The sequence below is a fragment of the Neofelis nebulosa genome, chromosome 4, assembly GCF_028018385.1.
Source record: "Neofelis nebulosa isolate mNeoNeb1 chromosome 4, mNeoNeb1.pri, whole genome shotgun sequence".
Classification (NCBI taxonomy): Eukaryota; Metazoa; Chordata; class Mammalia; order Carnivora; family Felidae; genus Neofelis; species Neofelis nebulosa.
Window position 1 is genome coordinate 138,615,255 of NC_080785.1, and position 16,513 is coordinate 138,631,767.

Sequence of the window (16,513 nt, forward strand, 5' to 3'; positions counted from 1 at the left end):
AGGCTCCAGGCTCCGAGCTGTCAGCACAGAGCCCGAGGCAGAGCTCGAACCCACAAACCATGAGATCAGGACCTGAGCCCAAGTCGGATGCTTAACCGACTGAGCCACCCAGGCGCCCCTTTCTCTTTATTTTTAAACTTCAAAACACACAAGAGGAAAAGGTATAAAATTTCTTTGAAGTTCAGAGAACTGCTGCCTTAATAGCAAAACGCAGAAGTAAACCCAAAGACTGGGATTTCTATATATACAATGTGAAATGAGGACGGAAAGAACTAAATTTAGCCACTGCTCCCTTGCCTCAAACCAGTTTGTTTTATGGGCTTGGACTAGCCCGTGCCTGGGAGGAAGTGTCCCAGCCAGGGACACCCAGCCAGGTGTTACAGCATCACGAAGTGATAAAAACTCCCTCTTCTGGTCACATGTAAGACCACAGTTAAACAGGGTGGAAAAAGCAGGTGTGTGTGTATCTTAACTACTAACCATACAAATTAAGTCTCGTGACATGACTCAGGATAAACATCTTTTAGCAAATATAACTAAAATGTGGCTTTATATCCTGAAATATCAGCTTTAAAATCTGAAGCACAGCCAACCTAATGATTTCTATGTATAGTAGACAAGTCAAGAAGAGCACGGGTAAATAGCCAATTTTTATTGATTGACTGATTGATGCTGCTAGAAACTCACATTTTCACTGTCTTATTCTGGTGACACAAATCAGATCTGTTGAAGTAGTTCATGAAATCACCATAATACTAACCTGGAGGGCAGCTCTGACCAGCCTCTGTGTGATGAATCAATACAGTGAAATAACTGTCAGGCATTCCCAAAGAATGTTCTTGAAAGCACTGCCCGTCCTAATGCAACACTGAAAAACCACATGTCTATCAATAGAGAACTGGTGGCATTAGTTTAAATACACTAGCGAATGGAATAATAGGCAGTCTTTAAAAAGAAAGAAATAATGTAATATGAATTAACATGAAAAAATAAGATTATTAGGTTAAAAAAGTAAATCTGTAACAAATCTAATGTGGCTGTGTCTGAGGGAAAACAAGAAACATGCAGCCACATGAGTCTAGGAACTAGAAACCTTCCCAGGGTGTATGCCAGACTGCAGCCCTGAAAATATGGAGGAGCTTTATTCATTCTGATTTCATGTTTATCCTCCTCTTTCATACTTATTTTTTTTTTTTTACAAGGTATGTTACTACCCTAGTAATGAAAACAAACCCAAATGCATGTGTTTTTGTTAATCAGTATGTTTTTGTTACCCAAATGAGAACTTGAGAACTCCCCTCCCAGGAAAGTGTACACATCCCCTTCTGTTTCCTGGCCCCTATGCCTAGGTAACTGCTCTATCAAAACAACAACAACAAAGGAAAATAAATGACCCCAAAGCTTGGTATCTTTGCAATAATTACCTTCAACCCCTACAATATTTAGAAAATGCCTAAAGACTTGAATATGATACATCAAGGTTCTTCATTCAGGTCAGCACACCTCATTAAAAAGGAAAGAAAAAGAAAGCCCACGTACAAACTGAAAGAACAAGCCCCTGCTCCGTAAACTAGGTAAATTCATCCAGCCGCCTGAGCCAAAATTGCCATGAGTCATCCGTCGTCCTGCTTCCCCCATGTTGCTAATCCCCAGACCATGGGCAGGCCCCGCTGGCTTTCTACTTCCACGCAGACTGCAATTCCAGCCAGAGCTTGAAGCCTTTGCCACAGTCTTAATCTGAGCTTTTCCTCCTGACCCAGCTCTCAACTGGACTAGGGCAGAACAGCCTAGCCTACCATCTGGGCTCCCTTCTTCCACTCCTGCCCGTGTCCCACAGAGCAACCATAAATGAGATCAAGTCACTTTCCTGCTCAAAACCCTCCAGCAACTTTGAATCGCCTGCATTGTCCAGTCCTGAGCCTCTGAGCCCAGGACGACCTGGCCCCAGTCCCCCCTTTATGGAACCTCAACCCAGACCCCTCATTTCCTGACACACTGCTTCTCCACCTCCTCACTGGTCTTCCTGTCATGCCCATCTCAGCATATCTACACTTGCTGTTTTCTCTGTGGTCAACAATGGTCCTCCACATCTTCAAATGGCTGGCTCTTCTCAGTGAGCTTCAATATCAACAACTCAGAGCAGCTTTCTTTGACTAGCCTTATCTAAAGGGTCTTGCCCAGGGGTCATCATTCTCTGTCACATTATTCCCAGCATTTATCACCACATGAAGTAATCTTAGGTTACTTGATTTTGCCTCCACCCTCCCTAACCAGAATATAAGCTGCATGAGAGACACTGTTTTCTTCGTTCAGGGGGAGCAACGCCTACAACAGACATTAGGTAGTCTATAAGTATTTGTTAAATGCATGAATAATATCACAGCCAACTTATTTCTTTTTTTAAAGTAACTGGAAAGGCACATTAATAAAGACAGAGATTTCATTAAGAGGAAAAATCAATACATTTTTGTAAGTTTAAATGCTGCTCCTACAAATGGCATAAATACTACTACTTAAAGATACTACTTATTACATAACTGAGGGAAAAAGATAAAATTTATTACCTAGGGACAAACTGGTCCTTTATTTGATGCTACTGAAGTTATATGAAAAGATTAATTAGCACTATTTGGCTTGTGGCAAAGAAAAACCGAATTCACTGCATTTATTTTATATCATGTTATTTTCCGTGACATGAAGTTTAGGTCAAATGGTCAACTTCGAATTTCCACGGAGAGTTAAATTAACGTCCACCTTGACATCATTCACATTGTGATGTGCCTGCTCTGGTTAGCTCCCTTCCCTGACTCAGCTCTGACTGCAGGACAAAGGCCTGGCATATGTCTCCCAAGCAAAAGAGTCAAGTATTTTTGGCTCGGCAACAACTTTCAATCTTTATACTGACTACAGAAATAAATATGCCAACCAACTCTCTTTAAAGAAACTACAGAATGTTAGGGGCTGGAACAAAAAGAGGAGGCGCTTGGCTCTGGATAGCTACTACGGATTTAGGATTAAAAAAGTAGAACAGGCCAAAGAGAAATCCAACAACTATGCTAAATCAATTATCTACCTACTACCATTATGTCTTCAAATTACTGAATGCTCTGAGGTAATGAGTTTATGATGCTGACCCAGCTACTCTACGCCACCTTTAAAGTTCTACCTGAGCTAGGACATCTGTCACTAATGATAGCTTTGTGACATGTGGAATTCATTACACCTTCCCTAGATTTTCTTTTAACTCTATACATCCTTATTACAAGCAAGAGAAATAGATAGGAGTAGCCAGAAAACCTGGCCTGGTACATTTTATCCATGTGAAAGAAATTTAATTTAGGAGTTTTACTTGTAAACTGGGAATAGAACTATCCACTCGATGGGCCTCAAAGAACAGGAAATGAGACAATACATGTAAAAATGCTTACTGAATCATCAAAGTGCTATTAAAAATCATCATTAATCTGTGGACTTTTAGGTGAATGGCAATCCTAAAAAGATTCACTATTACTAAAAGTTTCAAAGTAGAAACAGGCCCAGATTATAAAAATGCAGTGACCAAATTTAGCTGGCACACTGGAGCGAACAGGGAAACATTTTTTCTTCATACAAAAACAAAGTTACTCAACAGCCAAATAAAACAACTCACTGAAAATACCCGAAACTGTTACTTTCCATCAGATGGCAAAAGGGGAGGGGTGTTCTTTATGAAACAGCAAAACCTCTGCTTTGTGATGTAGATCCATTGAATTACATGACAGCAATCACTGGTCACAACTAGTTTAAGTGGTGTCAACAACGGGAATCAGCATTTATGCCAGAACCAGCCCATCAGATCTCATAGACTAAGACTCATTTTGCTCTTATACTAACATTCTTTGAAATCAATTAAATTAGCTCAAAAATGCAGGAGTCATTTCAACTTACTGATCTTCTGATGAAAATGACATTTTTGAAAAATATAATTTATGCTGGCATCTAAAAGAATCCAAACCACCTCAGTGCACTTCAAGGAACATTAAATCCAAGCAATGTGTGGGGCTGTTAACTTTGCAGGATCGTAATATCTGCAAGTAGAGAGGGCTGCAAGATCACTGCAGTGTTTCTGCTAGCTCTGCTTAAACCAAGTTCTGAAAAACCCAGACGGATGATATGCCACCCACTCTCCCTGCCCCCACGCCCATCTATGAACAGAGGTCTGGGACGGACAGATGTTTCACACTGAGGACCAGACTCACGTTCCACTCACAGTGACTGGCAGGGGTTCAGTACGTTATCAATACATAAAAGACCAAGGGTATTTGTCCTCTGTGATCCTTCTGCAGATCAAAATGTGACTGGAGATTTCTGCTTCCTAGGCATGATAAATCCTACCGCTAGGGTTGGTTGGCCTCAGTGGACAGCTCCTTAAGCACCAGAGGAAATCAAATCCAATAGCTTGAGCTGGTGTTTCCTACAACATGGAGCAGGTATCACTCCCCAACATTCACAACCTTAAAGCTCAAGTGACAACTTACTCCTTTCTCCGCATCTCCTTCAGTTCTTCTGATAACATCACAACTACTGTGTGGATAACACTTGCCTAAACCGTGCTAGTCTTAGTCTCCCCTTCCACAAAGGGAGCAGGCCTCAGAGCTGGCACCGGCAAGAACAGTAACAAAGAATTTAATCATCTTTTCCCTGTATTTATTTTTACGCCTTGCATGTATGGCAAACAACACTAGTCTTCCTGTTGATGATTGTGGTAAGGTTTTGTTTGCAATGGACTGACTTTAAACAGAAATGGTTTGATTTAAAGAAAAATACTAAATGGAATTATGTAAGCGAATCATCAACATTGAACCCGGTTGATTAAAATCAAAGGAAGGTGGCAGAGGCACATGTGACTATGAGGCCTTGCTCAGGACTGAGGGCTGAGCCAAAAGGTGAACAGACGGGTCAACGTAACTAACCTGGGGCAAAATACTTCAACAGCTGACAATGCAAGCAGGGTTTCAACTTATTACAGATTCTAACTGTGGCATCTGCCCAAGCCGAATGAACAGCACTCGTTTACTTCACCTAGGTAAGATCAGCTCATGTCTGCTTTACAAAAGACAGGTTGGGAGGAACCGAGGTATTCATTGGAAGCAAACTCCAAGAGGAGCAGCAGAGAAGCCCAAGCACACAGCGTGTCACAATCACATGGGACGTTCTTCCAACACGGAACCCCAAAGGCACCCCAAAAGTCATCAGCTGATCCTATCTGTTCAGACCCATAGCCAATGGATGTAAACAGGACTACACATTTTATGCTATTCAGTAGCCAGCTTAGGACCAACACACCGATTATGGAGACTCCCGACTTGGTAAACAAGCTCAAAAGAAGGGTGCTTCTGGCCACAGGGAACATCACCATCTCAGCCCTCCTTCTTAGTTAAAGTTTTGGAGGCAATTAACAGGACGTTTCCAGCATGTGATACAAAGTTGAAAACCAGTTTTAAAAAACCAGGGGCCTCCTTTCATGCCATCCTTGCTAGACTCAACAAACTTTGGAGTGCCCATCTGCGTCAGTCACTGTGCCAGGCACCAGGAATACACAGCCACAACTCCTGACAGTGGGGAGAGATCTGCCGTTATCCCAATGCACCCCAGCCAGCCTGTGGGTCAGACTCGGGTCTCAGGAGTGGTTTAGAATGCAGATTCCTAAGTCCTATCCCTGAGATTCCCATCTAGCTGGGCAGAATGGTTCTCAGGAAGCTGCCCTTTTAGAAAGCTCCCCTTTGATTTGGATGCACAGCAGGTTTGGGATCCAAGGATTCAAATTATACTTTTAAATCTGAAATTAACAGGAAGGAACATCTTGCTCTCAAAAATAATGAGTAACTTAAGAAAAATATGAAGTATCTTGGACTACTTCAAAACATTAAAACATCAAGAAAGTATATGGTATTACTACGCAGCTTCCAAGATAGAAAGCAATGTATACTACGAAAGCAAACAGACCTGCAAGAAACTGGAAATGCCAAAATGACACTACCATCATTCACCATCACTGTTCACATGGAAATCCTGGTTAACCGTTAGCTCCAAAAAAGGCAGTTCGGCTAGCAAGAAAGTAGACTGTCTCTTACTACTATGGATAAATAAGCTTCTCACCAGTTCCCAAGAACATTACCACCAACAGGAACTGATTTACAAACCTTGTTGCTGTTGTAGCTTTCTTCTCTCCCCTGGCAGCCATGCTCTTAAAGGAAATGCCTGTTTGATTTTGCAGCAACTGCTCACTTGTTCATACAAGTCACAGATGACTACTACTAACACCTTAATTCACAGAAGACTGCCCACACATTTTCATCAACTTCACTAAAAGATAAGAAAACAGAATCCCTCCATTGGCAGCTATGGATTCTTCCAAATACCTAATAAACAGACTACAATGGCCACAGGGAAGGATCTTGAATTTGAAAACTATTTTTGGTGTTAACACATAAGAATGGGCCTTTTAGAATTCTAACAAAAGACCACACGGGTTCCAAAAAACCCTTTTTCCTGTTACAACCCCTATGCCCAAAGATAGAAGAAGACACTGGCCGCAGTGAAAATGCTTCTTGGTACTAGGGCACTGCCCACCTCTCCTTCTCTCCAGGTGAGTGGGGGTCTCAGTCCCAAACTACTCCAGGGTCATCACATGGTGCCTCCCTCAACTTCATGCAGTTGCTCCGAACCCTACACACCCACGCAGGGCCAAACCTCCCGTTTATTCTCCATTAGCCTTCTCCCTGGTGCTGTCTCAGAACTCCTTCAACATTTCCCAGCTGAATCCCTCTCTCAGAACACTTGGGTCCCATCTTTTTGCCAGGGACTCTTCTCTCTTACAGTTTTAATATTTCCCTTGCCACTAGACGGACCAAGGTCCACCACCCAGTGGCTTTATCAGTCCCACCCCTTGCCTGTCCACATAAGACTTTTGAGTCTATGAACCTTGCATTCGTATTTTCTCATTTACATGTTTGAAATGACCACCCTTCCTTTCTCCTTCAACAAGTATCTTATCAAAAGATACTTGGTGTACTAAACGCTGTTACAGAAAAAGGGTAGAAATATGATTTTATGACACTCCTTCATGCCCTGTCCCCAATATATTGACATTTAAAAAAATTTTTTTTTAACATTTTATTTATTTTCGAGACAGAGAGAGACAGAGCATGAGCAGGGGATGGGCAGGGCACAGAGCGAGACACAGAATCAAAAGGAGGCTCCAGGCTCTGAGCTGTCAGCACGGAGCACAATGCGGGGCTTGAACTCACAAACCGTGAGATCACGACCTGAGCCGAAGTCAGATGCTTAACCGACTGAGCCACCCAGGCGCCCCAATATATTGACGTTCATTTAAAAAAAAAATTTTTTTTTTAACGTTTATTTATTCTTGAGACAGAGACAGAGCATGAACAGGGGAGGGTCAGAGAGAAGGAGACACAGAATCTGAAACAGGCCCCAGGCTCCGAGCTGTCAGCCCAGAGACTGACGCGGGGCTCGAACTCACGGACTGCGAGATCATGACCTGAGTCGAAGCAGGCCGCCCAACTGACTGAGCCACCCAGGCGCCCCTCAATATATTGACATTCTTAAAGAGAGAGTGAGATCAAGAATATCATCTCCAGGCAGGGCGCCTGGGTGGCTCAGTCGGTTAAGTGTCTGACTTCAGCTCAGGTCACAATCTCACAAGTCGTGGGTTCGAGCCCCACATTGGGCTCTGTGCCAACAGCTTGGAGCCTGGAGCCTGCTTTGGGTTCTGTCTCTCCCTCTTTCTGCCCTTCCCCCACACGCGTGCTCACTCACTCGCTCTCTCTCTCAAAAATAAACATTAAAAAAAGAAAAAGAGGGGCACCTGGGTGGCTCAGTCGGTTAAGCGTCCGACTTTAGCTCAGGTCATGATCTCATGGTCCGTGAGTTCGAGCCCCACGTCGGGCTCTGTGCTGACCACCCAGGGCCTGGAGCCTGTTTCGGATTCTGTGTCTCCTCTCTCTCTGACCCTCCCCCATTCATGCTCTGTCTCTCTCTGTCTCAAAAATAAATAAACGTTAAAAAAAATTTTTTTTTAAAAGAAAAAAGAAAAAAAAGAAAAAGAAAAAGAAAAGGAAAATCATCTCCATAAGATGTGCTGGAACAACTGTGTGCAGTGCCTCTGGAAGAGGGGACCAAGAGGGACCCTTTCTAGCTAAGGAAGTCCTGGCAGAGGTAACACCTTTAAGTGGGCCTTGAGCCAAGCCAGCTGTTTTCATACTCCCATTTCCTCTCTCACTCCCTTTCAATCCACTCTGCCCACCAATCCTCCCTGGAGGATCATGAAGTCACATCACTCTGGTGCTAGAAAAACCTGCAGCAGGTCTGCACTGAGGCCAGGGGTGTCTAATGGGCAGGCACTGGGGCTCTCTGAGCACGTCCCAGCCTGTCTCTGCACACTGCTCACCCACACGTGGCTCCATCAGCTCCGGCTGATGGAGACTCCTTGCAGTACATCCCAGACAGCGGGCAATCTCCTGCCTCTGCGCCTGCTCACATCACGGCGACTGCCAACCTGGGGCCACCAAGTATGGCCGTTCAGCGTATAGACTGTGAAGTTGTATGAAGTTGTATGTGGCAGCCCTATCTATCCCCATCGAAACACTTCCCATTTTAGGGGATTATAGGTGATTTTTTAAAAACGATTTTCTGCATCTTCCACAACGGACATGTATCACACACCTAAAAACTGAGGAAAAACATGTGTGCACATGTGACAACAGATCTACTCTACTCTTCAGAATACCCTAACCAGAAGGCAATTTTCTCTAAGAAGCTTTCTCATTGAGAAGCAATCTGTGTTCCTCCTTATTCTTAAGACCCTGCACCGTTTTTTTGACTTTAGACACAAACATTTCTAAATCCACAGCTGTACTTTTATCTCTCTCTCTTGTACCTATTATGTGTCAGGCGCTGTATGAGGGGCTTTACCTATGTTGTTTCATTTAATCAATCCCGAGAACGTATGAGGTTGCTATTACCATTCCGACACTACAACAAAGGAAGCTGAGGTTGGAAAATCTGCACAAGGCAAAACAACCAACTTAGGCTTCTTCCAAGTGTACATTTTAATTTTTTTTTAACGTTTATTCACTTTTTGAGAGAAAGAGCCCGAGCAGGGGGAGGGGCAGAGAGAGAGGGAGACACAGAATCCGAAGCAGGCTCCAGGCTTCAAGCTGTCAGCACAGAGCCCGACGCGGGGCTCGAACTCACAAACCGTGAGGTCGTGACCTGAGCCAAAGTTGGACGCTCAACCGAGCCACCCAGGCCCCCCCCAAGTTTAAATTTAAATCCAGTCTAGTTTGGCTTCAAAATCCTTAACTCCAAAATATGTGGCAATTGACTAACTGCCTTTTCTAATACTAACCTCCACAAGTCTTCATCAGGAAGATAATATCTTATTCATCTTTGTACTCACTCTAGTGCTCACCCCGGGGCTTCTACTCAGAATCAGAAATTCAAAAAAACCTTTGTATGATTACATAAAAAATTTATTCCTTGGGGGGAAAAATGGTGGGATGTGGATATGATGGTGTGACTCATAACAACGACTGTCCCAACAGCAAGCCATGTAGGTGCTAGCTTTAAAATGCCTTTCAATGCTATGCTGTCTTCCCCAGCCCTATTTCCACACCTTAGTCTTAGTCTATTATCATGTCTTACCTTTGAACTATTTTCCCTGCTTCTCCCCTTCTACAATTTATTCACACCAAATTAACCAGTGTGGTGGGCCTGTGTTACTTCCTTATACAGGAAAGCCCTAGAGTGCCCCCCAAGGGTCTTCTGACTCTGGCCTCCAAGGCTGTGCACGATCAGGGTCCCTGCCCACAAGGGCAAACTTCTCTAGTGCGTACTTACCTTCACTGACCTCCCTCCACCTACAGTGAGCTTCTTTCAGTCTGTACCTCAGCTCGTCCCTCTGTATAAGAATGCTTTAATTCCCAAATGCCACGCTGGTGGCTCTGTCCCATCACTTAAAGCTCAAGTCACCAGGGTCACCTCCCCAGAAGCTTTACTTAAACACTATCTACAGGGGATCTCATTATTACTGTGTCTCAAGCTCATATCTGTAGTAATAAGGACAATGAGGAAACAACTTAAAGTTATTTAAAAAGTATGTCTAGCTAATTTTGCTGGTCTCATAAGCTAAATTATAAACTCCATGGACATAAGAATCATATTATACATCAAAGTGCCTGAAACAAGGTGGTCATTCAAATACTTCTGAGCTGTTATTGAATCCAACTGGGTAAAAAAACTACATCTTCTCATTAAATTTTTTTCTACTGTAAGCACTTTAGGTGGCATTATGACAAAGCAAAACCATCTTATCTGGATTGTTCCATGATTAAACACCCAGACAGCAGGCATGGAGTCTTGAAGCCCAGGGATGGCTCAGGGGTTCATGAAATCCCTAAAGTCGCAATGCTTCATTTCATTCTAAGTACGTGTGCATTTTAATGGATAAGATGTGATAGCTTCCTCACATTCACAGATTAAAATACGAGGTCAAGCTGTATTTAGAATTACTGAACTTGGAAGTTTCAAAATCACATTTCATTTTAAAAAGGCATGTATCTATACTATGTATATATATATCAAATTTTACCAGCCACTGAATTCACAACCATGAGGTGAGGTCTAGAAGGAAATAAACCTTTCACTATACGGACTCAATATTTCAAAAGAGTTTTCATAAAATACATTATTCCTTGTCCAATTTCAATAAAATTCAGAAAATACCCAACATCTGAGAGACATTAACCCATTCGATGAATTAGAAAGCCTACTTCTTGACAGAGGGAGGGATATTATACTCTATCCATGCTGTCACTGGCCTTCAGCTTAATCCTGCTTTACCTTTTACCCTCTCATAATGATTTTTAAATGGTTAAGCACTTACCATAATGTGATTGAAATGCCTGCGGTTTGACAACCTGATTACAGTCGTTACACACCACCAAGTAGAAATCATCGTGGGCTGGACAGAGACCAAATATTGGCATGTCTGCAACAAAGAAGAGAGCATCACTCACTCATCTGGTTCTGATTAATAGGAATCCACTTGGGGCGGCAATACATTCTAAAGGAGCTGCTTTAGATGAAGGTTTAGATGAAGTGTAGCAGTACAAGCGTCACTGCAGTAACATTTAAAAATACCTGATGTGGCACCGTGACTAGTAAGAGAGAAATCAAATCAGACTTACAGAAACACTGTCCAGAGAGCTCAAATAAAAGGCACCAAAAATCATCAGTCTGAGGCGAAAGAGACAAATCTACTAAAATGCAAACAATTAATACATTCATAAAATAAAGCAACTTTACGTGAATTCGACCAAGGATTATGGGGAAGAATCTGCAACCACATAAAATGCTTAACGATTCACAAAGCTCTATCATCTAATGGTTTTATTTGTTTAACTATGCATTCTATTCCAGCCATCTGGTCTGTGAGTTCCATGGAACAGTTAAGAAAGGAAGCAGAGGCTTCGCTGAAGAGTAAAACTGCTGGTTTGGTCAGAGTATAATACAAAGAAAATTATTTTTATACTCTTTTTTCAGGTCATAAGAACCTCTAGTCCTTTCGCTTACATACTGATGCTCCTGGACACATGGAACTTGTGTACAAACACAGCATTTCATATATTAATCTCAGTTCATTTACTAGAATAAGGCAAGATACAAGTTGGATTTTTTTTTTTTTACAGTTAAGAACTTAATTAAAACACAAGCGTGAAACTAAACTATCTGCATAAACACAAAAACTGAAAGTGACTTGATATCTGGTAATTTATATGTGTGTGTGTGTGTGTGTGTATGTACATACACATATATACACATATATACACCTATATATACATACACATACCTATATGCACATATAAACGCATATACATATACACACATATATATGTATATACATATTTTTTAGTTATTTCTGAGAGAGAGCGAGCAAGCAAGCATGCAAGTAGGGGAGGGGCAGAGACAGAATCCCAAGCAGGTTCCACACTATCAGTACAGAGCCCGATGTAGGGCTCAAACTCGCGAACCATGAGATCATGGCCTGAGCAGAAGTCAGATGCTTAACTGACTGAGCCACCCAGGTGCCCCAGACATCTGGTAATACATGGCTAACTAAAGTGTCATAACCATGAATCGTTACTTATTAACAACAATCTAGGTAGGGAATAGCGCTAACATTTCAGATCGAGAATCTAATCTCTTAAGTATTTCAAAATTGGCAATTTTAGGGGTGCCTGGCTGGCTCAGTCAGTAGAACGTGGGCCTCTTGATCTCAGAGTTGTGAGTTTGAGCCCCATGTTGGCCAAAGAGATTACTTAAGACAACTGGTGATTTTAAACAGGTTTTTTACACTATTTAGAATATTTGCAATGAATGGATTAATTAGCACATTTCAAAATTAGGCAAATAGTTTAGGAGACCAAATACCAAGTTTAAAGGGGGGAAAAGATCCATTATCTAATTAGCATCTGTTTTCCTTCCTGTAAGATTGAACTTCACACTTTCTCCAGCTTGGGTGATCTTGGTAGCGTTACAGGAAAATGCCCTGAGGAGATGTAAAGTGATCAGTCTCACAAGTATCAAATTACTGACCTAATATCTACGTAAGGATATAGTTCAGATTTTCTTAGACAGTTTCTATTACACTAAACTGCACAGACAGCTATAAACCTGAAATATACCAGGGACCAACAAGATTCTGGGATGCGGTGGCAGCACTGAGCAGTTTCTAGGTGCTATTATCTCATTCTTTTCTCACAACTGCCTAGGTAGATACCATTACAACCCCACTCTAAAAAACGAGGAAACTGATTCACAGGGAGATGAAGTACTTTGTCTACGTCAATAGCTGGGATTCCATTCTGACTCATAACAATGGCTTGGATTTAGTCCCTTGAAGATCAGAGGAACGTGATTTCTAGAAATTCCTTCCAGTTTCCACCTCCAATAAGTTGGAATGTCAGAGCTGAACACCTTTGATAGACTGATAATGTAAGAAGCTTCTAGTAGACTACTGACTTCTGTGACTAAGCTTAATAATTTAATGAAAAATAAAAACCAAACAATGTGCTATTTTCCTTGAAAGCATGCCCACATTGAGTTAAAAATAGTACATGTGGGAGAAAAGGAAAGGTTATATCCATGCAATGATCAACATATAATAAGCCATTTTCCATGGCTACAATTTCTTGACATGACATTTCATTTAAAAATAAAATTATGTATTTTAAGTACTTTCCTTAAGTTCCATGTACCCCTGTGCTACATGCCTCCAATACAGGACAAATTAAAGAAAATCTGAATTATAGAACTAATATGGCATTCGTAATTTATAGTGTGAAATGTCTATAAATATCAAATCAACAGTTTCATTAATGAAATTCGCTCATTTAGTTTTATTAATTAAACCAGTAGTTAAAACAGCATTAAGTTAAATGGTCTCAGTTTAGAGTTAGGCCTCTGCGTGCTGGTTTGTGTGGCTTCCCACAGCACTCAATGTCAAGCAATGCTGTTTCAAATATATCACTTTGCCAGATACCAGATACTTCTGGGGACAACCCCCCCTACCCCTTTATAAATAAAGCCATTTTTGCAAATTAAAACCTGTGCCAATCTTTTCAACTTTGTAACAATTCAACTGGCCACAATAGTGTTTATATAGGAAACTGTTTTTACTCTGATTCCTTTGATCCTTTTGTGAGACTTGGAAACACTAGTAAAATTAAGAAGGTAGGGGTCATTTCTGTAAGGGACCAGGAATCTGTACTTGTGTAAAAACTTTAATTTCCTCAATAACTTAAGATCATTTGCCATTGATGATGACAGTAATCATGATCAACACTTGGCCTTTACTGAGAGACTGCTATTTGACAAGCCCTGGCACATGTAAGCACTTATTACATGGTTTATCCTACAATATAATCCTCACTTTACTGAAGGCGATATCAACTTGTCTATTGTCACCCAGCAAAAAAGCGCAAGCAGGACTCAAACTCAAGTGTACTCTCTCTGTGAGCTCAGAATATCTCACCAGCTACCTCATCACACTCCCTAAAATTTGCACTCGTGTGTGCACGTGTGCCATGAGCGCATGCACACACATGCACACATAATCCCCATGGAAAGAAACATGGTATACTTAAATCCAGTTCATGCTACCCTAAGGAATCAAATTCCTGTTATGAAAATCTAAAGCAACTTTAATTTTAGCTTTCTAAATTCTTTACTTTCAGATATCCATATTTGGAAAGTAAGCCAGAAGACACAAAAAAATTTAAATAAAATGTCTCCAGGAGTTAAAAAAAAAAAAAATAAAAAATAAAAAAATAAAAAAATAAAAAAAATAAAAAAAAAAAAAAAAGAGTTCTATATCCCTTTTCTGCACTGGAACATTCCAGAGGCCTTAGCAACAGGAACAGAATGTGGAATGTTGTGACAACAGAGAAAATGAAATAATTTTTGTGAGAGACAGTATGTATGTTTCTGAATTTTTTTAAAGCATAAATTTATAATGAGCCCATCTACAAATTAACATATAAAACTTGCCCAAATGCAGAAAGGTAAAAGATTGATTTATATCAAAATATGAAAAAGAATTGATAAGCTACTATCAACTACTTAGCTACTATTGAGTTGTTTTTTTTTTTTTTTTTAAGTTTATCTTTATATTGAGAGAGAGAGAGAGAGAGAGAACAGGGGAGGAGGAGAGAGAAACACAAGAGAGAACCCCAAGCAGGCTCTTCACTGTCAACGCGGAGCCCGACACAGGACTCGAACCCAGGGACTGTGAAATCATGATCTGAGCCAAAATCAAGAGCTGAATGTTCAACTAACTATGCCACCCGGGTGCCCCACCACTGAGTTTTTTTTAAAGTTTGTAAAATACACTGCAAACATACAACTTATACCATTATATACTTCAAAATAACGTAGTTTTAAAATCATACCTGGCTCCATGCACTCTGACTAGTTTGAAAAAATAGATTTTTTGTGTGTAGGCCCTAAATCTTTCTCAGGATTCAGATCACTCCAATCTCCCAATTAGCACGTAGACCAATACCCACATCTAGGCCATCATGTACTTTGGAGACCCCAGGCCAGCATACTAGGAAGGACTGGGTTTAAGTACATGGACACATGGGCACGTGTGCAGATCTCCACAGGCAAATGTAGAATGAAGGCTCTCTGCCTGAAACCAGACCCTAAACAGGAGGGAATGTGTTCAGTTACTTTCCTGCTACTCTCCCCATTTTGAGGACTGAGTCCGACAGCAGAACTCGTGTACTGTGACAAAGTGTTTCACCTTCGCAGTACCCTGGGTGTCTCCCTTCTCCCATGCTCCCCAACTTCTACATACCAATGACTTCCACATTTCCATCTCTAACCCAGATGGCTCCTGAGCTCTGTCTAGACTCACATATCCAACTGCTACTAGACGCCGCCATCTGGATGGCTTATACACATCTCAAATGGAATAAGCATGGTCAAGAGAACTCCACTTTCCACCCTGCCCTTTTCCCACCCCCAAAACCTTCCCTCTCTTCGGTAAATGACACCATTTATCTCCCTGAGTGCTCCAACTGAAAACCCAGATGTCATCTCTGACTCCTCCTTTCCTCATCACATCCAGGCCACCAGCCTGTCTGGTTGGCTCTACTCTAAAACCTCCATCCACTTCCCTCCATTATCTAAGACCACTGCTACAGAGCCTACCACCAGCACCCTTCTGACAGACTGTGGAAAAAGTCTTATCTACTAGGTGGTCTACAGTTACTTCCACACGGCTGCCAAAGCGGTTCTGTGAAGTCCTCCAACAGATCACATCACTACCATTAACATGTCTCCAGGGGCCTCCCACTCCTTTAGGAATAAAATCTCAGCCCTTACCACAGCCTCCAGGGCCCTGCCGGATGTTCCTCCACCTCCCTCTCACTTTCTGTTCCCTTATTCCTCCTTGCTCCTCTCTCCTTGATTCACTCTGCTTCGAGCACACGGTCTTCCTTTTTCTCCTTAGACCCAGAAAGCTATTCTCAGCTAGGTTCTGCCCTTCGTCTTCATAAGATGCCTAGTACATTCATTCACACACTAGCAGGTCTGGCTCAAAGCTCTTCTCTTCAAAGGGCTTCCCCTTCCCCAATTAGTTACGCTCTATCACAGGTATTGTATGTAAGCAGAGTGGCAAACACAGAAGACCACTCCCTATCATTCTGGGCAAGTTCCATAACCTCTTTGAACTTCAGTTCCTTCTTGTGTCATATATATGGTAATGATAAACAGTACCTAATTCACTGGTCACTAGGCACTTCACAGGGTTGGAAGATTAAGAGAACATAGGGAAAACCCTAGAATGCCACAGAAAGTGCTCACACAACAACCTCCGCCCAAGCCTGTGAGACAGCGGTCATGCACCCACACTATTGGTCAGGAAACTAAGACACACAGACAT

At 41.8% G+C, this 16,513-nt stretch overlaps 1 protein-coding gene across 2 annotated transcripts in view; it reads right to left on the reverse strand.

The window, feature by feature from the left end:
• Positions 1-16,513, reverse strand: part of ATXN7 (ataxin 7) — a 95,420-nt gene that overhangs the window by 40,895 nt on the left and 38,012 nt on the right. For both annotated transcript variants that reach the window (XM_058726287.1, XM_058726289.1), the window contains exon 4: positions 10,949-11,053. In XM_058726287.1, the coding sequence (XP_058582270.1) occupies positions 10,949-11,053 (105 nt within the window). The remainder of the gene's footprint in view (positions 1-10,948; positions 11,054-16,513) is intronic.